This window comes from Copidosoma floridanum, unplaced genomic scaffold (assembly GCF_036245765.1).
Source record: "Copidosoma floridanum isolate Cflo_tuat_1 unplaced genomic scaffold, Cflo_Japanese_pri ptg000021l, whole genome shotgun sequence".
Classification (NCBI taxonomy): Eukaryota; Metazoa; Arthropoda; class Insecta; order Hymenoptera; family Encyrtidae; genus Copidosoma; species Copidosoma floridanum.
The window spans coordinates 30,458,556-30,482,126 of record NW_028321898.1 but is presented as its reverse complement, the minus strand read 5'-3'; the positions used below and the strand labels follow the sequence as shown (position 1 = coordinate 30,482,126).

Genomic DNA, 23,571 nt, shown 5'->3' with positions numbered 1-23,571 from the left:
CTTACCCTCGCGGGTGGGGGCGAAAAAAAAAAAAAAACCCCAGCGAGTTTACAAGTTGTATACAAGAAACCAGCATAAATAATAATTATACAGCCAACGCCTCGAAGCAACGAACCTGTAAAAAGAAGAAGAAGAAGAAGAAGATTGAAAAGTAATAGTACAACGCGGTGTACGGTGAGCCACAAGTAGAACGAGCCCGATTCGGTCAGACGGCGCCGCAAGAAAAAAAAGCGAGAGTTGACGTACGATTCTTCTTAGCTCGCACTCAACGAAGTAAATAAATAAGTAAAACACCCGCACCACGTACAAGAGCGCATATACTTGGGGGGGGGAGGGGGGGTATACATGAAAGTACGGAGATGGGTGTGTGTATGTAATAGTGTGGAGAGAGAACGAGTACAGACACACACACACGCTCGACGAAATCGAGGAGGGCGCGCTTGACCTCGCTGTGTATACACCGTGTGTACGAGAGACGAGAAGAAGGCCACTCTCGGGTAGACGTACGTGACATATTGTTACTCGCCGTACGGGTGTTTCTGCATCCTCGCCAAAGGACACAAAATACTACAGAGAATGATTGAGGTGGTGGAGTAGGCAAAAAAAGGGTTATAGTATAAGTAGTTGGAAGAAGAGGCTCCCACATCGGAGGGTGTCCCGTGGACGGGAGAGATCTATCGATTGGCTGGTAGTGGCCTCCTTATAGGCGCAAGTGTGTGTGTGTGTGTGTGTGTGGCCCGAGGAGAGCTGCCGCTGGGCGAATCGAATGTACGCGTGAAAGGCACCATAGCGACCGGGGGTAGGGGGGTAAAAGTGCGCGCGTGGGTATACACGATGCGAGGGGACTCGTCGCCGTGGCTGGAGCGCTCTGGAGCCGGGACGGGACGCCCTGGGGGCTCGTAGCCGCTGGCCGGCGGCGCAGCGATAACATGAGGAGGACCAAGAAAAAGGAGATTAGGACGAGTTGTCGGTGCTCCTCCGTCGTTGGCTCTTTTTTGGGTCGTCGCGTCACCCATGAGGAGGAGGAGGACGACGCTGGCATCGTCGGCGGCTACGAGTACCAGGTGCGCTCGTGGGAATAATAACAGCGAGGGAACCAAAGTATAAGAGAGTGCAGGGGTCAACGGTGGTGGTGGTGGTGGTGGTGGTACTGGCGGATGACTCGGCCGGGCGACCACCCAAGGACAGCTGGCCGCGCTGGCTGCTTCTTCTCCCGTAGCGGGCACGTAGGGAGCATCGGTCGTTGTCTCGGCCGGAGGTGGAAGAAGAGGAGGAAGCGCAGGAAGTGGCCGCCCACTGCCCCCGAGGATGGAGGAGATGCCGGACCTATCGCACCTCACGCCCGAGGAGCGGCGGCACATAGAGAGCGTCATGATGCGCCAGAAGCAGGAGGACGACAGTCAGAACGAGATCATGAGGTATCTTCCTTTTTTCTTTTTCTTCCCCCCCCCCCTCTCATCCGTATACATATTTATGGTTTGCATGTGGTTTTCGAGGAGAGCGAGAATCGATTGGAAATTCTAGTAGGCTCGCAGTGTATGGGGGGGTTGGTCGCGCGCATGTGGGTGCGTTAAACCAAGTTTGACGTTATTTCATGGGGCTTTTTTTTTTTCTCCCACTGTCCGTATTGTAACTGCAGCAGCGCACGATGTCGATTCATCGTAAGGGGGTGTTTTTGTCTGCGCCTACACGGTAGCCCCGTGGACGATTGATTCTTGTGCCTTTTTTTTTTTTAATTATTCATTGCTTCTACCAGGGATGTGGATTAAATTTTTTATTTATTTATTTATTTTTATTTACAGCCGCTCATATGTATATAGGTGTATTTGAATGGTCATTTGCACATCTATATGATTAGACCTTGAGATTTCATCAAGTATCTCAATTGTAGATGAGAGACAAAAAGCCGCGGTGTGACAGAAATAGTGTAGAAACAAATTGCTCTTTGGGTACCGATTGTTTGGTTTTTATCAACTTGAAAAAAGGTACGAAAACAAAAACAAATGCACAAACTCCGGAGATTTGATCCGCGCGTCTCGTGTGTGATGGTAATAAAAAGAAAAGAAAAAAATGTGTATATATATATATATGTGTATAAAATCCCCTTTCATCTTATTTCGGAGGGTAATCCGCTTTAGAGAGGGAAATGAGAGAAGCCGAGCGCAACAGTTTTCATACATGAAATATGTACTCGAGCGTATGTGTATATTAAACATAGATGGCTCCCCCCCCACTCCTCGCTGGTCGGCTATCGCGCGAGGTGCAGCTTACACGCGAGAGACACTTAAAAATTCCATCCCTCTCTCGCTTGTTGTTTTTGTTGATGAAACTCGAGCTGCATGAAATTATAAGACAATTTCTTCTTCTTCTTCTTCTATTCCCAATATGTAATCAAAACAAAGGAAAAATTTTGTCCTAAAAGTGAAAACACTGCCGTATATGCATATGTAATTCCGATGGCCTTCCGAAAAAGAAAAACTCCCAGAGCAGATATGGATCGTTGTAAGGTGCACTTGCATGGACACTTAGATGTATGCGTGTGCCACATTCGCTGATCAATTAGACGCTGGAGCAAAGGGGTCGGGGGTGAAAGAGCGAAACGCGATCTCTCTGACAAACGTAACAGAGCCCGACCGACAGAGAAAGAGAGCGAAATGACTGTAGGCGGAGGAGAGGGTGTGTGGGTGGAGTGATAAAAGGGATGGTTGGAAAATAGGCGAGAATCTGTCTAATGTCAATCGATAAGGGACTGACGGAGAGGGAGAGGAAGCACCTACGTGGACGTGCTTATAGCGGGGGTATCGCTATCCAACACACGCGTACGTGTATCGCGAAGCTTCTGCACTTTCACTCGATTACGTCCCCACTGCTCGTTGTTATTCCCTGGCAAGTGTGTACGTGTGCGATTATACGCACTCGATGTGTACACACAAAGGTAGACGCAAACAAAGAAGCTGATGCGAAAGCGACGATGTGCCAGTGCAGCCGTTGTTAGTTTCTCTCGGTGCACTTGACTTACCTCTTTCTTTCGAGGCTCATTTGCACTCTTTTCTCTCTTCCCCCTTCATGGAGAAGACACATTACTGTAAATACACGTCCGTCGAGGTGAATCGTTGCTTCTATCGCGATCGTGGGCCCACTGGGGGTGCTCTTTCGATTGTTCCCAGTGATGGCAATTACCAATTACGTAAAAATCGTTGCTGCGCTGCGAGGTACGTGCTTGGGTATACGTCAGAAATTGTATACGCTTGGCTCATATACATAACGTTGTTGTTCAATGATATTTTATGAGAAAGCGCAAGAATCATCGTCCAAGCTACATAGGTTATCAAATAAGCGTGATTGAAAAAAACAATAATAATACTCAATTCTGTGAAATTTCACTAGGCGCAAGCAACAAGAGCTGCAACTGTTGGAGGACACGGTGGCGCGCACGCGGCAGGAGTTCGTTAAAGCAGGGGCGGATCTGCGGTGCATCTGTAACATGTGCCTAAAGACCAAGTTCGTCGAGGGCGCGGGCCACACCTGCAACTACTGCAACGTCCTGCACTGCGCGCGCTGCGGCGGCAAAGTTTCCCTGCGCTCCAACAAGGTAAGCTGTATACACCACGTACATTGTCCCTTTTCTTCCTCCCGTTCCTTCCTTTTGAAACTTTGACACCCCACTTTGTCTCCCCCACCTCTCTCTCTCTCTCTCTCTCTCGTGACTTACGAGCGAAACTTTAGCAGGGAGACATTTTTTTTTTTTTTTTCTTCCACCCTCTCGTTGCGAGTAACTCGCCGTGCCTCTTATACATTTTAATTATTCTTTAAATAGAGGAGAGAATACACCCAGCGATTTTCAATACCATATACCTGGGCTGAAAATAATTTCGAGCCGCGGTATATACGGACACCCGAGCTCTCTTTCTCCATATCTGGTCCCGAGTCCCTATTTATTATCGGGGAAAAGGGAGCGCTCGCGAGTACAAGGAAAGAGAAAAGAAGGAGGCCACCGGAGCGTATCTACCAGCGGAAAATAGGACGACCGGGGTTGGGTCTTGAGGAGATATATCCCTCCGTCCTTTTATAGGAAAGCCCTCCCGGTCAATCTAGGCTTCGACTCTCCTGATCTCTTTTCCCCCCCCCCCGTAAGTTATTGCGCATCCTTATATATACATTCTTCCCCGAAACAGTTGGGGACATGTACGTTACAGCGCTTTTCAATCACTTTCGCAGCGGTAAGACATGTAGCCCTGCAGCCAGAGTCGTGTATATATACCATTCACTCGCCGAGTGGCCGATACCTTTCAGAGCCAAACGTATCTCGGATCTCATCCCTCGACTCCAACGCGCTGCCTTATTTCATCCATCTCGTCCTCCCAATGCAAACGTGGACTGTGAACATCAGCAGACGCTGAACGAAGTAAAAGACGAGAGAAATTTAAGTGCATCAGGGGGGTGGGGAGAGGCGACCTTGGGCGAAAGCGAGAGGAAAAGCTCTCGAGATAACATCATGGTGGGGGGGGGGGGGGCGATGGGAGGTAATAATCGCGCGGACGAAACAATCGGCCGGGCCAATTAACTCTCGGGGTGACGTCACGCTTCTTCTACCCGTTGTTTTTTTTTTGTTGCCTATACTTTTTACTCGTGTATTACGTGGGTTATTGTATACGCGTCGCGGAGATGGGACGGTTGAAGGAACGTGTTGGATCGGTGGAGGCAAATTAGGTCTTTTTTTTTATCTCCATGGCAAACAAGGCGATCGATCTCGCATACGAATGATTTCGTTGCGAGGATGGGGGTGAGAAAACAATGGAGGAGCACTCGAAACTCGGTCAATGATGGCACGGCTTCATTAAAAAATGAGGAAAAAAAAAAATCATGGGCTGGGTTTATAAGGCAACAACTTGTAAGTATACGGGCTTTTATCGTTGCGAGTCGTCGTCTCGCCTGACGTAACTCTCGTCGATTCTCGAGCGAAAAACTCGCTCTCCATTCACGCCCCCTCCCCTTCATTTCTTTCGTATCTACGAGTGGTATACACACGCTAGCTCGGTTTTTTTTCTCCCCTTCCTCTTCGGGGAGTTGTACGAAGCAGGAAAAGCGAGTTGATGGCGGTGTGGATGATGTATACGCACGTATATACATGTGGACCGTAATGCAGACCGGACGCGCGTAAAGCTATGTTTCTCGTACAGCTTTCATTTTCCTTTTTTTTCTCGTGGCAAATTCGATTCTCGGATTTCAGTGGATCACGAAAACGAAACGAGAAATCAATACGGCGCCATTCACGCGTCGATAACGCAAGAAAAAGGGGAAAAGGGGGGCTTATCACGCCCCGTGTGCTTTTACGAGGGCCGTAACCGGTAAACGTTACACCGTTACCGGTAAGTATCGGCCGGGAGCGCTTCGTAATTCGTCAGCCGATCGTCTTTTTTTACGAGCCCAAGGCCCGGCCACCAAAGACTCTCTCTTTTTCTTTTCTTCAGAGTTACACAGGGCTGTTGCTCAGATACCGGCTCTTTTTTTACGAGAATTTTCGGACCATTGGGTATATCTCACCGATCATCATTTACTTTTCGGGCGCATGGACTGGACGAAAGTGTTATATATACGAACGTGGTTTCAAAAAGTCCCTCCGTAAAAAGGCTTTTATAGTATACGAAACTCGTGGCTCCGAAAAAACTTTCCGTATGCAAGATCCCAATCGTCACGGGGGCCAACCTCCTACTATTCTCTCAAAAAAAACAGCCGTGTCCGATGTGGGTCACGAATCGCAGGTGGCACAGTAAACGGAAGCTCGAGAATTTCGTGAAACACACACACGCTCATATACGTATCCCGTATTAATTTAACGATCAGGAGTCTCGGAGCGCGTGAGAATAGCCGGAAATCAATCGGGACACCCAAAAGGGAGAAAAAGCAAAGTACGAGGGTGCTATTAATACTCGGGCACATTATTTTTCATCAGAGAGGGGTACGTCTGTCGATAGTCGTGCGATTTCACCGGACGGCTGCGAGAGCGTATATTCTCCCGTGACTTTTAAATGACACCGGGATCCATCCGTCCAACGTATCGAGGTCTCCTGTCCCCTCGGAGGCTAAAATACCTACGTATATAAGCCGATAAGCGCACCTGGTTTACTCGAGTATAGTCGCGTGAAAAATCGGCGCTCCCCTTGACGATTCAATCCTGGAAATTAAAACGAAAGTGTCGTCGACGTACATTACAACCTTCGATGCCCAGCCATCGTCGGAACAAACACTGCGTGCGTATACGTGCGCCGGTCGATCGTACAGGGGGTAAATTAATATATGTGGACACGTTGTGCGACCTCTTCCCCGTGGCGACGAAATTTTAGGAAAAAAGGAAAGAGCCTTTACGTCCCTCGGAGCCCTACAAGCCAAATTGCCACCTGAATCTCATCCGTTTGTTTTTAGAGACCTTCCATTTCCCTCCCTTTTATTAGTGATGAAACGCAACTTTGTCGTTATCTTGTCCGGATCGGTCGACTCGTCCCGCTTATGTTTGAACTCTTGAGACTTTTCGTCTCCCCCCCCCCACCCTGCGACGAGATTCCTGGCTTACCAGCACTCGCGGAACAACAGCTGCTGCCTTATCTGGCGAGGCTCGCGTCGGAAAATCAATTGCCTTTTTTTTTTTTTTTTTTGCTTTTGCTTCGTCGCACAGCGTCTATACTAGGTATCATCCCCCCCAAAGTTTTCTGCCTTACCTACCTTTTGCAGGCCACGGTTATTCTTGAAACATCGCCTGCGGTTATTGTGCGAGTATCGCATTATCGATGAAACATTCCTTCCGAGGAAGGAGCAACAATTTAGAGCCCATCGAGCGTCCAGAACGACTAAAATGCTGATACAGGGAGCCGGGTGGGAGGGGGGGATGACGGCGATGGTTAGGGGGTTGAGACTAATGGGCGCGTCGGTTTGCGGTGAAATTCGCCAAAAACAACAACACGAACGACGACGTTAGGGGTGGGGGAGGGGCGATAATTTATTTCCCGAATGCGTGCGCAGTAGTTCGAGCCTCGTTTTGGTCAGACGCGCCGCACCGCACTCGCTCTACTGTATACGTGGGAGCTTAATGGCGCTCCTCTAGCCCCGCGTCGTTTCGTTTTGAGTTGGGAATTTACAGGACACGTCCAATTTCAAAGACGAATACCGGGCAATACAAACGAGCGTCCAACCAGCTTGGTAATTGACAAAAAAGTCTCGGAATATCCTGTTTTTGATGGTGTATATATACTGCATACAGAAGTAGGGGGGAAAAAAAGTAAAGTCAACGTGGGGTCAAGAGGGTCTTTTGGATCTTGGATTTTGTAATGTAGGGAAGGAAAGGAAAGGAAAAAAAAAATCAAGAACTCGTTCGGAAAATAAATCTTTCTTGCCGATGTGAAATTTAAAATCAGCTGCCCCGCTAAATCAAGCGACGGCGGCCTCACCGCCATGTATACGTATATACAGAGCGCAAAAGAGAGAGAGAGAGCCCGAGTCTCCGCAATGCGGGCCGCCCGCAGCTGCCTGATATGGCCGCCTCTCCCTCCCTCTCCTCTCCTCTATTTATACACATACATCTGTATACGTGCAGCCACAAGGAGGACGGAGAGTTCGAAGCCCGCGTTCGTGTATGTATATATATATGTGTACGCACACCCACGTGGAGCAGCTCTCGTTCCGATGTCTTCTTGGCGTGCGCCTGACGTTTAATTTTTTTTCGTTTGGCTGCAGCTCGGCACCTCCTCCTCCCTTTTGGTCGCGTTTGTTTTTCCATCTGGTTCCTGTGCGGCCACCTCCCGCTCCCAAGTGATTATCCCCGCGAGTCTCGAATCGAAGGGCTCGGCCAGACACTCCGAGATCATATCGAGCGCGAAGGTGATATTCGTATTTATTTTTCTGTTGTAATATCGCACTGCCGCGTGAGTATACTCGCTTGCCGATACAATACATCGTTAAATATGGGCTGCCGAACAAATCGACGCGTCGACTTACTATGTACGGAGCGAAAAAAAAAGAAAGATTTTTCTGCCCCCAAAGGAACGTTTGGTCGTTAAATAAAACGGTACGGCTGTAGAGGCATCTGGTGGATTAAAAAAAAGTACCAGCGAGCAACAGCGACCAAAAAAAGGGGAAAAATAGAAATGCACGCGTTTGTTTGAAAAAAAAGAAACTCTCACGCACTCGCGTACTCTCAGCTCAGACAGACAGACAGACACGGAGAGAGTCGCGTTTTAGAGCGCCTCAATGGGGGTTCTGGCGTGTACAATATAGTGCGGAGCGCAGAGACGGAGTACAAACGTGTGTGTGCCGATGCACCACTCTGGGCCGAGTTGAAAAACCAGCGTTACTTTTCGGTTGGTTGGGGTTTTTTTTTTTTTTTCAATGGGAAAACTGGTAGCGTAAATTACGCCGTTAACGCGCGGGGCTTTTTGGAAAATTTATCGCAAGGACGCGCCGTTACTTGCACCACTGAGGAGTTTTCCGGGGAAATTTGAGAAGAAAACGCCATGGGGTAGGGTGAGGGAGGTAAGGGTCTCGGAAAAGACGGTGGAAAATGGAAATGGAAGACACAACGGAAAAAAGAGAGGCAGGAGGGGGTTCTTGACATATTGCTACCTAGGCAACTCGACGGAGTGCCTCTCTAGCCTCCCCCTAAACCGTACACACTTCTATCCTTTCCTCTTTCCCTCGTCTCTCCTTTTCCATCTTTCGTGTACCCACGAGCTCTGCCTCCACCTCCCCCCTCCCTCTTTTTTTCTCCTCCCTTCCTTTTGTAGCGGGCCTTTGTGTCTCCACGCGCTTGTTTTTCTTTGTTCGCGCCGTTTATTCTTCGACTTCCGGCTTCCCCCAAGGCTGTACGTGTAGCTTGCTTCGCCGTCTCGTGCGTCCATACGTGTGGTAGTGGTGGTGGCGACGCCGCTGCTACGCTTTTCCGTCTTTTGATTGTTCCAGTCGATCGATGAATTTTTCGAAAGACTCGGAGAAGCAAGACCCGTCTAATGAACGACGTTGTTTGCTTTTTTTTTTTTTTTTTTTTTTTTTTTTTTTTTTTTTTTTTCATAAGGAACAACATTAAATACGCGCGTTTCTTGCGATTTTTTTACGTTCAGGTGCATGGCCAGCGACAACTAATTTCCCCGAGAGTTTTCCTTCGACTTGCACTCTCTTTCGTTTCCATTATCCACCGAAGAAAGAGAAAAAGAAAAACGGTCCTCCACCACTTCATTATTGCACGCACGAGTTGTTCCGCCTGGCCATACGTCGACCTTTTCTACTTGAATTTTTTTTCTTCCCCCCCCTACACGCTTCCAGGACTCTCCTTCGACAGAAGTGCACGCCGTTTTCTAATTACGAGATTCGTGCGATTGAAAAAAACATGGGCTCGAGTTGATAGACCTTCCCCTCCCTTTTTTTTTTTTTTTCATGGCTGCGATTATTTTACGCTCAACCGTAGACGGGTATTCAATTACCGCCAAGTGGCCGCTCTCTTGCTCGGGGAAAATCTCGAATGGGGTGGAAAACCTTACATATCAGTGAAGCGCCAGTAGGCGGGACTCGAAGTTAATCAGGCTAAAATTCGCCGCGAGGCCCTTCACACACGAGCCGCTCCCGCGTCAGGGAGATTCTTTTCCACTTAAAAGCTCTCTCTCCCCCCCCCACTCCACACCACGCCCTAAGCCCATCTCTCTCTCTGCTTTGCCGACGTCTAGTCTCTCTCCGTCACTCGCTCGCAGTCCACGTTTTGCTGTGCTCCCGCGAGCCTGCGGCTGAGAAGGAGCAAAACAACAACTATCGAATCGGTGTGTAGTGTATCGAGGTTTTATACGTGAACAAGTGTAAATGATGGAAATTTGCAAAGCTAACACGACGGGGTGAGTCAAACCGAGCGGTTGGAATGAAAAAAGTTGAAGCGTTCGGATACGGTGTGAGTGGCCGGTGACGGGGGTTTCGGTTATAAGTTCCGCCGTGGCAAGTTTGCCGGCCGGACGCGTGGGCGGTACTTTGCATTTCACGGGGCACTGCATGTGCTGCGCGTAATTTTGCGACTCGCGAGTTCTCCCGACACCAAAACCGGGTATCGGAAAGTGCACCGAAAGTTTTTGACACTCGCGCGAGAAGGGTAAACTGGGAGTGTATTTTTTTTTTTTTTTTTTTTTTTTTTTTACTTTGGACTCGCTACTCAGCTATTTTCCCGATCTTCGTAGACATGAGGACCGACAAAGTGTGTGAGTATTCCTATGAATGTGTTTTTTTTTTTTCAGATTACGGCTACAAAAAAAAAAGTAGTTTACTTACTTGTCGATAATTCAAGCTGATGCGAAAGCGAAAAAGAAAAAAAAAAAAAAAATCGTAAGCCGTGGGTGACGATAAAAAATGTATAAGCTCAGTTTCGCGCTCGGAGAGCTTGAAAATTCTCTCGTGAGATTTCGTTTTTTCCTCCCTTTGCCGAGGAGGCGATCTATCGGCCATTGACCCAAGTAGGTCAGGAGCGTGCTTTTTTTCTCACCGATCGGCTTTGAGGCTCTCCCCCGGTGAAAGGAATCGCGCGAAATAACACACACCCATGCACGGCTTTCGGGATTTATTTTTCGCTCCTTCGGCCACCGAGAACCAATAACTACCTTCTCGGACGACTGCCCTTTTGCCCCTCGTCAATTAGTAGGTACTTTTTTTTCACTCGACTCCGAATCCTCTGTTTCCCGGAAGCTCGAAGAAAAAGCTTTTTTATTCGCCGTCCCCGAAAGCTCGCTTATTTCACTCGCAGTTTGCCTCTTGTTTATCAACTAACAAACATTTTTTTTTTTTTTTTTTTAATTTTCTCTCTAATTTTAATCAACGGCACTGTCGTCCCAAAACGTCCGACACACGGTACAAATCAATTTCGTTTTCCCCCGGCTCTTGTAAAAAAGTATCACCCACTATAGTATACGCGCCGAAAGTTACAAGCAGAATTTCTCGAACCACGCGATACAACTTTTTCTCACCGAAAATAAAAATAAAATTATCATTACAGGGAAAATCTGTATAAAGTTTATAGTACTACTGTAAGCATGAACCTATACTTGTTTAGCGCCAAGGGCATTATCGTCCCTCGAAATCTCGATTCCCAAAAATATCCTCGGGCTCCCGTGCGTGCGCGACGTACAAGTGCACGACCTCGATTCTTCAGTATACGTGTCTAGGCTCTAGTCCACACGCCACACATATACATATACATGCTCTTAAACACACAGTCTCGAGAGAGAACGAACAATAGGGGGAGTAGGCACGTACACACACATTGGTGTATTATCGCGGCACACCAGAGCACCGACCGCACAACAATCTCACCCTGTGCACACACAAGGGTACGCGTATACACGTACGAATATGTTGACAAGTCCGGCCCCCTCGGCTACATTCTCTTTGGTTTGCACTCGGCGTGCATCGCTGCTCGATGAATATCGCGTGAGTAATTTATTTCGAGACACATGATGAGAAGGCCTCCGAGAGGGGTCTTTTTATCACCCCCTCCTCCTTCTTTCGGCTCCTTTTTATCAGAGGTGAGGAAAATCGATCGGTCCTGGATTGAACGCGAGAGGGAGAGAGAAAAGGAGCTATCCATATTTTAAAAATCCATCCCGTTTTGCGTAAGATAAGATGTACAGAGCCAACATTGAAAGTAAAAAACAAACGATTGAACTTGACAAATGTGTGTGTGTGTGTGTGTGCCAGTCGATGTGGGTGTGCATCCTGTGCCGGAAGAAGCAGGAGCTGCTGTCAAAGTCGGGCGAGTGGATAATGAAGGGGACGATGGACGGGGCGACGTTGCGCCGTATGCAGGAGGACATGCAGGCGTCGCAGGGCATGATGGGCCTGGGCGGTGGTGGTCTGTTGTTGGCCGACCAGGGCCTCGATAAGCGCCCGAAGCTCGAGCGGGCCCACAGCGCCGCCGAGAAAGAGAACGTGCCCCTACTCCAGCGCAGCAGCAGCCTCCTCAAGCGACAGTACTCCCACCAGGAGCAGATACCATCGCGACGGCTGTCGATGAGCGCGGACAGCGGGGTCGAGATGTCCGTGTCGCCCCACTCGCGCAGCTTGCCCCAGCCGGGACACGTTTCGGCCTACAACCAGAGCATCCAGCCCACGCCCAGGCACCCAGCCGCCTACCCCGAGGACGACCCCAGCCTGTACCGTGGCGAGCTCGACGGCCTCATGAAGCAGCAGCAAAACTCGTCGGTGTACCAGCAGCGCCAGCGCCAGCTCTATCAGGTTCGATCCACCCCCTCCCCCCGTTTCGCCAATTAAATTATCTACAGATGTAGTATCAGAGAAAATTAAAAAATCGTCACAGAACTCGGACGCGGGATACGGGCCACAGGTGCACGACGCCACCCAGAGTCCAAGTATGACGATGCGCGGGCTCCCCCGGGTGCAGCCCCATCAGCTACCGGCGCCACCACTGGGTCCGCAGTCGCACCTGCCGATGTCCCAACACCACCTCCACAACCAACTGCATCCGGGACACCCGGCGGTCGGACCCGGCCAAAGGAGCTTCAGCAGCAGCGAAGAGGAGCGCAGCACCCCGGAGTGCGCCAGCGACGAGCACGACGACCGGGAACACCATGGTAAGTCCTCCACGTCCACCCACCTTTTCGCGCAACTAATATTATGTATATCCATCCATCTATAATAAGGTGTGCGACCCCATTGGTATCGTCATACGGACGACCATATGGAATCTCGTTGCACGAGAGCGGCCTGTAATTTGAAGACTAGAACGAGTCCTCGGGTGTTTTTCCCCCTTTCCCTCGTGAAAATCTATACGTACGAGACACCCAGAGTTGACGTAGAAAATTCAATGTCACGTGTAAAACGGCACTGTATACATGTATATGGTAGGAGATTGCCTATACACGTATATATACGCAGGTGTAGCAAAAAAAGTGTGCAATCAGACATCGAGGTCGGGAGGGTTGTCGGGCAAGTTCGTGCTCGAAATAGCCATCACCAGTGTGTGTGTGTACGGTTGTCAAAACGAGATGGGAGACGACCGCGTATAACGTCGTTTTGCCTAACGACGGCCAATCAAGCGAGAGCCGTGTGATTTTTGAAGTAGGAAATTACACGGCCCGCGCGTACGTGTACCTGCATCGGAAACCATCCCTGATGCGATGTATATACGGGGTATATACGGGGAGGGGAGGGGCGATATTGACGGTGATGCGTGTTTCCGTGGGCGGTGCGCTGCTTTTGCGTTCCATTTCCTTGGCTGATCTAATTTAAACTTGCCGGTGAGGGCGTGCATCGAAATAACTGGGGAAATTTCCAAAGCGCGAGTGGTACACGTGGAGACAGGGACGGAAAAAATAAAACAAAATAAAATACGCGACGTTGCGTTTTTACTATCGACGCTTGCACGACTTTTCTTTTTCTTCTTTACATCCGCACACTTTGTCACGCGTTGTAAATTACATACAAGCGAGCTGACGTAGGGAAATGCTACGTATTTTCACATTTCTCAAACTACATGTCAATTAATTGGAGCGCATTTATTTTGAAACAAAAACAACGCCACTTCAATTTAGGATCGTGTGCTTCCTTTGCTTTCATCGTCGAACGCGACAACGAGTAAGTATGTGATATATCGTAGTTTCGATGAAGCAAGGGCCAGGGAGGCTAACTGAATTTCCCCGTTAATTTTTGTGTTCCCTCGCGGTATCGGACAGTCGTTGGCGCGACTCAAATATTCACAGGAGTCGCTGTCGTGCGCGAAAAGTATAGGGTAGCCTCTGAAATACGAGCCCCGTTCCCCGATTTCCCGCAATTTCCCCGGAAAAAAATAATTTACAAGTCCGTCGCGCCACGGGGAACTCCCGAGAGGGGCCGATCGTCCGGCGCATGAATAAAAGAGGGCCGGGTATCGGCTCCGGGATCGATCGATCCATCCATCCCTTCCGCTTCCGCGTTACCAATCACATCCATAAAGGGCGTAGGTGGAGCGGCCGATGGCTCGAGAGTACGTTCATTAAGCCTCGAGGCTCATTACGGGACTCAAAGGGGGTAGCTTGAACTCTGACATCGATCCAACCCCCCCTCGTCCCTCATCTATGCATCCATTTTACTCCCGTTGCATCCTGTCTATATGCGCACTTTTAATCCATTGATTCACGGCAAAATGAAAAAAAAAAAAAAGAAAAGAAAAAAAATCATCATCAACCATTACGTGGGTACAAAGCCCAAACTACTCGGGTTATGGTTATCGAATCTCAGCTCCTTTCATCGAGTGGAATGGAAAAACAAGGCAATAATAACTCGGCAAAACACACGCACGAGCAATAGCTGGCGCCTGATCTCCGCGCGCGCGTGTCTGACTCCACGGAATGTACATGCCTATATACACCCCCACGGCGCGTAAATATACAATTTAGCGTCGACTGTGCTCCCTTACCCGCCTACGCGTATCGCCGATGACGTCACGCTGAAACTGCCACTATAGCAGCATCCGACAATACACGGCATGTATATGTATATGTGTGTGTAACGTGTGCCCGGGCACGTGGGCGAATTCAAACGGCTGTCTTGTTCCGCCTCCCGCCTGCCGATACCACTGGCATGGATGAGAGGAGGGGTGGGTCTGGATTTTCGAGCGTTCGTGTGGGTGTGGAGGAGTCCCGGGAACTGCCTTGCCTACGCATACGTATACTGTGTGTTACCCCCTCCTCGCGTAATCCGGACCGTCGTCGCCATTGTCGCGTCGTCTGACCAAACTCGTACTCGTACTACTTGGGCGCTCGCATCATCATCCCAATGAATCGATCTGTTGATTCGTGATGGCGCAGGGGCTTTTTGTTGGCCAAATTTTTAGATATGCCCAGAGTTTTTCGGGTACATTGATGAGGACTTTACTTTAAATATATCGTACGATTACACGTCAGCCGTTAAAATCGAGTTGATTTTGTTTATTGTATTCGTTGAAACAAACTTGTTATTTTTTTAATTGTACGTTCTATATCGCTGAATTTTCCTTTTTTTTTTTTTTTTTTTTTTTTTTTTCAAATTTGTCCTATTGTTTAAAAGTAAATAGCACGCAGTGTATTTTATTGGTACAATTTTTCCGGTAAAAAATAACACAAATACCGATGAGCTACGAGACGGTGTAGCGAGAATCGACCGGCTAAATGCAGTTAGTCCAAAAACTTTGTTGGACGTGATCCCTCGACCTAAAGTCTGATTGCACGCACCTTGGACCGACTGTGCCCCAACTACGCGTTGACCAGAGCAAAAAAAATAAATACATGTCCATCGAATCAGCGCAAGAAAAAAAAACCATTATGTGTGGAAAAAAGGGCTTAACAAGCGTGAAAAATGAGAAAAGCAACCGAGTACACATTCGGAGTAACACAGGAGAAGCACATAATATATATATATACATGTATCCCAACTACTGCGGCCCTTATCTATTATTTCAGCTGCAAACGGCCAAAGTTTTAATTTGAGAGGCTGTGTGTGTGTCTGCGCCCCGCTGATGCCGGCGCGTAGTAATTATTTCGCCATTACCTTTTTACTGTTGTTGTAGTTGCTGTCGTCACTGCTAGATTCTTCTCCCCCCCCCATCCCTTTTTCTCTTTGTCCCCCAGTGGCAAATGTACGCGAATAAAGGGCACACGGTATAATGTATACATTTTATACCTTCGTGTTTTTACCACCTTAATGGAGAGGAATGAAATTGTGGGCTCCGAAAGAAAAAGTGAGCAAAAAAAAAAGGGAAAAAAAAAAAACAGAGACAAGCGAAATAAGAGATAAACCAAACAAATGACCGTGAGAGTCCAAAGTTGTTGCTCCCATCGATAGATGCACAGTTATTGTTGTTGTTATTATTTTATAATTAGACTATACCTGGCAAGTTTACCAGCTTGTGTGTAAGTTTGCGCCTCCATTTGATATTTGCAACTTGCGCACGAGAAACCCAAGTACGAGGTAAGTTCATTTACCGAGGCTGACGCCCACGTCACGTATACATTTACTGTTGTACACCCACACCATCGCTATATCTACACACGAGCAGCTATTCATAAGTACTTGATTTTTTTTTTTTTTTTTTTTTTTTTTTTTTTAGACGTGGTATCAGACAACACGAGCATCTTACGTTAATGGGCACGATGATTTTTGTCGCTCGCAATATTATTTTTATTATTATTATTACTGTTATATACATGTATAGCTACCATTGATAATATTTATTACGATGTATAATTGCTTTTTTCCCCTTGGTATCCTCTAATATTCGAAAAAGCAAACAAAAAATAAGCATCACACGTTAGCCCTGTTTGTTGTTTTTTTTTTTTTTTCTATTTTTATTTTTCAGCATTTTTTGACAGGAATTTTGCAGAAGCTACAGCCTCGTATACGGATTATTACACCCAGGTTTAAAAGCACTTTCATACAAAATACATGTTTAAATATTACAATGTTACAATAGTGAAGTGACCACTTAGGGGTAGCGTACCGAGTAGTGAATGCATACCTATACAGTATAGTACAAGTCAAATTTGTTTTATTTATTTTTTTTTTACATAACATTATTACTAATTTAGAACAGAACGTTCGATTTAACTGTGAATCGTAATATATATGTAATTTATTAAGTATCGGTGAGTGATACGTAGAGAAAAACATATACCCACATATACAGTAGGTAATATAGACTCATCGATTGTCAATTCCACGTGCACACGATAAAACCTAATACATAGTAATAGAGAACATCACGTAAGATTTAGTACTTTGCCAAAAAAAGAAAAAAAAGAAAAAAAAGATCTTTAGATGCAAAGTTCCACCCGCACGCGTGTGTAGTAATACATAAAATATACATAGGTATGTATGTAGAGAGAGAGTAGACACGAGTTTTCTGAGAATTAATTATACTGTGATGTACATACCTATAAATATCCATGTACCGTATAGCCGTGTGGGTTGAGGAGTAATGAAAAAAAGGAGAAATAACGCGAGCATTCAAATTTACGTTTGCACGCCATACATTCCTACCCCCTCGTTTTCGGTTCATTTCCCTTTCTCTGGGTGTTTTTTTTTTTTTTTTTTTTTTTTTTTCGCTCGGCGGACACGAGCCTTCGCTGATTTATCGCGAAGAGGTGCGATTTATCGAGTCTTTGGCTATAAAAATATATCACGGGGTTTTTGAATAATTTGCTCGTCGATCCCTTTGCGAAATGTCAGTGTCTCGTTTGAAATATGCATTAATTTGATTTGCAAATTCAACGCAGATCTAGTCGTATCCATGTTTTGCTGCTATTAGGTGGATTACCAAAAGCACTAGAATGGTGTTGTGAAAATGAAAAAAAAAAAAAAAAAATCTGGTGATGGTATTAGATTAAGCTTCTTTTTCCATTAACAAGTTTATCAAATTCTACTAGACATGAATAAACTAAACTTCTCTCTCCACCCCATTTGAGATTATCAATTAGCCTTGTTGTACATGATTACACCAAAAGCTTTAGCATTAAAATTTAACATGACAATGTATGTAAAAAAAAAAAAAAAGAAATAAGTACAACACCTGCATCTGACTGTGATTGGCTTTTGTAGGCCGGAAATCGATGGACGCGAGGGGAGAGCGAATGACCCCCAGCGACATGAGCCATGAGAGGATCAAGATGTTTTTAGCGGTATTTGACGCTGATGTCTCTCTTTATTTAAACCTCACTATTTCGCATATTAATTATACCTATACCTATCTTGTCTCAAAATTGTTATCTGTATCTATTCTCTCACTTCTTTACATTGCATATACTTTGGCGATTGTCGTTCCAGTGTCTTGTATACGTCCTCTGCCCACATATTTGTATATATTATCTGTTTACACGATATTACCAACACACACACACACACGCGCGCGCGCGCACACGCACACACTCTTCGGCTACATCGTTTGGACACAGCAGCTTCTTGGGTTCGCTGGTCGATCCTTTGCTGCGCGCCATTCGAACGTACCCTTCGTTTGCATGTAAAAATTGTAAAACAAGGCAAAGGATCATCCAATATCTTTCGCTCTACACAAACACCTGCGCATGAGTGTCTTCTCAATTCTCATTGTCAGTGCAATTTAAACTACGTATATATACTCACCCCCCAGTATCGTATCGATTCTTGGCGCTCGATATTTTTTCGGCCCGATTTTTTTTCCACAAAAAGTATACAGATAGCAGGCGATTCAAACGACGAAAGTGTAAAAAAAACTCCAACTGGGGGTATAACGAGGTGTTCGAATGGAATTTAAACAGCGTCGGGCGTGCCAAATTTTCGGGCTTCGAGTGTCAAAGTTATTAAAAAGTTCGAGGGTCGTACTCACCTAAAGTCCTTCCCCCCCCTTCCTGTCACTTGTCGTAGCCGGGATCGTCGGTTTTAATTGAAAATTCCGCTGCGAATTAAAATTTTCGCACTATCGCCTAATGGGGCCCGCGTCCGTATTTTATAACGGCCCGAATGAACAACCGCTTAAAAAATGGCCCTCTCGACTAAACCCGTGCGCGCAAAAACAAGCCATTGCACCGATAAAGAAAGTTTCGCTGCTTGGTGTATTCTTTTTCTCGTTACCCTCCATCTGTTTCTCGCTTTTTCGATGGATCGTCCCCCCCGTATAGATCGACGCGGTTGTGCGACTGACCGAGAAAAATATACACGTTTTCACGCTACACACGCATACACACACAATAAAGAACAATAACGTACGTACACACATCCACTGTTCTTCATCTGCCTTCATCTAATTGTATTAAATACACCACGCAATGGCCATTTTTTGTACACGCACGTCGTGTGACACTATCTCCCTCTCTCTCTCTTCCTTTCTGCGCATTGCAAGAAGCTGTACGAGCTTGAATCTCATATTCCCTCATTTTCAATCTTTTTTTCTTTTTTTTTTTTTAATTGCATTGATTGTATCTCACGGATAAAATAAGTACAATCGATACGCTGTGCCTCAACTCACTGTACATATATACAATATTAATTGTGTGCCACGTCTCTCTGTGTGTAACTACTTCGATGTAACAAAACACTGATCGTCCACAATGAACGCATGATGGAGCTGTGAGCCAATAATACGCACACGATACACACTTTACGCGTCAATAATCGTTAGGATCTGAATTACGCGAAAATATCTCGAAAAATGCACGAACGGAAGGAATGGCAATGATGAATAAGTTTATACGGGTAGACGTTTGCACAAAAAACGAATACACAGAGAGCCACTCCTTTGCTCCGGTCTTGGAGTACAGCAGCGTATAGCAGCTATATAAACACGCGGGTGCGAAGCGTCCGTAAACGTATATGAGGGTTTGCAAGAAACGTGTGTAGGCAGCAACGCTCGCCCCACTAATCGAGCAAACTGCTTCATATATATACACAGCCGCTGTACTGCCTTGGCTCGGCGTCGTCGTCCTCCGACCCCCTTCCCGATAAGCACTGCCATTATATACCTGTACCCGAGGTACATACATACATACATATGTACAGTCCAAATGGATTTTAGGTGCTCCCTCGAGCCGATTGTTACGTACCCTCCTCCTCCTCCTCGCGCTAATGGAAATAAGGGTAGTTTATCTGAATCTTAGGCCCGACTAGCGGTGCCTTGTTGGGCCATATACAAGGGTGAAGATTGTTTTTTTTTTTTTTTTTTTCGAGGGAGCCAACGAATCTTTCGCGGATGTTAAATAATATGAGGTTGGTGTGTAATGCTGCGATACGTATAAACACGCAGGGAAGGGATACTACCGGCGAATCAACGGTCAAGAGCAGTCGAGCGATTTGGGCATAGACGTCGGCGAGTGTAACGGCCAGACGCGAAAGGATGAGCTGAACAGCCTCGAGGACGCGAGGAGGAGTTTCCGGCGCAATGGCAAAGAATGGCGGGCCGACGCGAGGAGGTGCGTTTGAGAGCGGATTCTTGTTTTTTTTTTGTTTCTTTTTTTTTTTTTTTTTTGTTTCCTCCACGGGTCAATCGATGCGACTGAGCCAATTTTTTTTTTTTTTTTTTTTTTTTTCGGATAATTTACATAAAAAGCCAATGCTCGAAACAAATGAGGTGTTTGTAATGGATGGTGCGGATTATTTAGCTTCGAAACTGGCGCGTAATTGTTCATTGGAAATTGGCTCGCTCGATCGGTCGACCGAATAAAATTTTAATTTATACGAAAAATAAAAAAACAAAAAAAAAAGGTTCACCGAGCGTAGGGGGAAAAAGACGGTGCGCTTTCACAGCGGGGATTCTCAGGAGGATTGGTCGTGGGAGGCGGATCGTCAGGGTAGCCAGGACAGCGCGACCAAAGATTCCGGCATAGAGACCTCGAGCAACTTCACGAGCAGCGAAGACAGCAACAGGGGCGACCTGCCCAAGGTACTGCCCCGAGAAGCTTCTCTGCTCTTTTTTTTTTTTTTTTTTTTTTTTTTTTTTCATCTTCATCAAGTATTTAATGCGCGAAGCTAAAGGTTTTCTTTTTTTGTTGTGTTGTTACTATTTAGTTTGGCGCCTTTTTTCTCTCGCCATATACTGTTATTTATGCGTATATAATCACACAAGTAGGTACTTGCGTTGTTTTTTTTTTTTTTTTTTTTTTTTTTATTTATTTATATTTTAAAAAACAAAAGAGAATCTGTCCCGCCGAGTGATTATCGATGATGTCGATTTTCGGTGAATTCAATAAACAATTTTAAAGGTTGATAAAATGAGTGATAAAACCGACTTGTTGGATCAGAAAATCGACATCGCTCCAATAGGTAGTCAAGTAGAGTATATTTATGCAATAGAGCCGCCGATCATTTTTGTACTTTGAGAACTTTTTTTTTTTAATAGTAGAATATGCTAGGTACAGTCTGTTGTTGATTCATGAAAAATCATTCGCCTGCTCGATTAAATAATAGCTCCTTTTTTTCACTCTTTAGATATATTCATTGAAAAATTTCGCGATATTTAGTCCAGCAAGCGAGGATTATTGCTTTTTCTTCGTTATGAGACGCTTTTTTGAGTGATTGCAAGGTTTTTTCGTAACGCTTTTTACCACTAACGTATAACAATAAAGTTTATGCTTTTTTCACAATTCATTAAACGTAGAGGCTAAGGGGAGATTCTATGATAAACAACAAAATCAGACATCGACTTTGAGAACATACGAAGCAGCAAAAACAGCTTATGCGTAAATTTCAAATTGTCTATAGTATAAACTTAAGTACAAGCCCCTTAACATTAAAAGAAATCACCCAATCTTTCCCTTGAAAAAAAAAAAAAAAAAAAAAAAAAAAGGATTTACAGACCGTAAAACGGTAGTCAAAAAATATGTATTGCGAGCACACGTAATTTCCATGCTAATTTCCAATAAGTACATTATTGCCTCTCGATTCGACTTTTTTTGTCTACTTGTGACTCTACTACGTAACGTACAATCTTGCATGACACTCGAATCACAGCTGCTGCTATAATACTACACAACTTCCCTTTCGTATACACACTCATTTTTATAAAAATGTTTGACACTTGATAAATGGATACGTTGTAAATACAGCCAGCCGATTCGCATACACACTATACGTACCACAGTCGAATTTCCAGTGTAAACGAAACACACCAGCACGCATCACCGCATGAATTTGTCATCCTCTAATTGTGTATGTAGTCTGTGTAAATGTTTATGGCAGTGCATTATTGTACATACCGAGCTTGCTTTGTCATATAGTCACTCGAATCAGCTTTTTTAATCGCCCAAGTACAGCTCGTGCTAGCGTTTTTCCATTTTTCCGCGACAAACAAAAAAAGTATAGACAAACGCTGGCACTAGCAAATTTGTACGCATTTCACGGTAGAACAATGAAAAAAAAAAAAAAAAAAAAAAAAAAAAAAAAAAAAAATGTGGGCCCCATGGGTCAATCTATCTGTGTGTGTGTCCCTTCCCCGGAACGGCCGCAGCACCCGGTGCCGCCCTGGCAGGTGAGCAGCGACGGGCAAAAGTTGATCGGCCACATGGTGCTGCGCAAACAGGGGGGCGCCCAGAGCAGTAGTAACATACTCGGGCTGAAGGTCGTCGGCGGCAAGTTGCTCGAGGACGGCTCCATGGGCGCTTTCATCGAGAAAGTCAAGAAGGACAGTCCGGCGGACCTCGAGGGACAGCTCAAAATCGGTGAGAGACCACACGTAGCGATGAAGGGCTACTTATCGGTCCCACGGACATTTTTGGCATGCCTTTATTTTTTTTCTTCGGATCCACCAATTTTAGCCCACATTTAGTTTGTTTTTATTCTTTCCCCCCGTCTTTGTACGCATCTTACATGAATAGCCTTTCAAATTGAGGCTGGAGGCATTCACCGCAAATCTAGCTTGCATCCACCGGCGTTCAAACGATCACTGTTTAAAAACCCTTGAGTCGATATCCGTAATCAATAGATCCTTTCGGGACTCCTTAAAATAAGAGAAAAAGACACCGTATACCATAATGAGAAGGAAAACCGATGATGTATCTCGACGAGCAGGCGACGAGGTGCTGCAGTGGAACGGCCGGTCGCTCAAGGGCAAGAGCTACGAGGAGGTGAGCGACGTGATAGCGATGTCGCGCACGGATCCCCAGGTGGAGCTGGTAGTGGCGCGCGACTACCTGCCCGGGAAAACGGACGACCCGAGCATGGCCAGTGCCAAAGCGTTGCACCATCATCAGCAGCAGCAGCAGCAGCAGGTGGTGATGCCCGGCAGTCCGGCGGCCTCGTTGAACACGAGGCGTTACGCCGCCCAGAACCAGTGGCGACAGAAACAACAGCTCGATGCACAGCTTACGCCCCAGATGCATCACAAAGGTGAATAAACACACGATGAATATTTTCCTGTGATTTTTCTTTTCTTTTTTTTTTTTTTTTTCTTTTTTTTGTGAGCTCTCGGATATTTATCGCGTTGGTATCTTTAAATCATTTAAAATTAAAAAAAGAAAAAAAGGTAAGGCATTCGTTAATACGTTGTTCGTTTTTATGGACGTATACTTACACTTGTTTTTTCTAAATAATCATGCGAATGCTGCACTGGCGAATGAAATTTTATCGATCGGATGCAATAAAATTTTTATAGAAAATTTGATTGTTTTTACGATTTTAGATTTTTAATTTTTCATACATCAACGACTCGAGTTCCTTAAAATGTGTATTAGTTGTGCGATTGATTAGCAAATTGTTATTATCTCTTACTGCACAATAATATATATATATATATATATATATATATATATATATATACACATATTTATTGTACTTATGCCTGACATACAAAACATCATAGATTACTTAGATTGTTTATTTAACAACAAAAAATATGTAGTATGATAAAAAGTAAATTTAACAACATCTAGAAATAGTTAGATAGTTTTAGAGAGTTAATTGAAAATACTTTTGCACGATTTCCCATTAATCAAAACAATACACGTACATTTGAGTTCTGATTAAACTTAAAATAATAATCAATTGGACAAATAAAATTTGCAGTAGCGTTGAATTTAGTTTACCTCACGACTAGTTGACATTACCTACTTAAATATTCCTACT

The 23,571-nt window shown here is 45.5% G+C and overlaps 1 protein-coding gene across 1 annotated transcript in view; it reads left to right on the top strand.

Annotated features, from left to right (window-relative positions):
- Nucleotides 1-1,142: 1,142 nt before the first annotated feature.
- Rim (Rab3 interacting molecule) overlaps nt 1,143-23,571 on the top strand; it is a 46,074-nt gene continuing 23,645 nt past the window's right edge. Inside the window, exons 1-10 of the mRNA XM_089594855.1 lie at nt 1,143-1,418; nt 3,388-3,592; nt 11,713-12,249; nt 12,332-12,605; nt 17,584-17,663; nt 19,765-19,925; nt 20,218-20,395; nt 21,959-22,169; nt 22,519-22,676; nt 22,713-22,836. Of these exons, the coding sequence (XP_089450981.1) occupies nt 1,309-1,418; nt 3,388-3,592; nt 11,713-12,249; nt 12,332-12,605; nt 17,584-17,663; nt 19,765-19,925; nt 20,218-20,395; nt 21,959-22,169; nt 22,519-22,676; nt 22,713-22,836 (2,038 nt within the window). The 5' untranslated portion in view covers nt 1,143-1,308. The remainder of the gene's footprint in view (nt 1,419-3,387; nt 3,593-11,712; nt 12,250-12,331; nt 12,606-17,583; nt 17,664-19,764; nt 19,926-20,217; nt 20,396-21,958; nt 22,170-22,518; nt 22,677-22,712; nt 22,837-23,571) is intronic.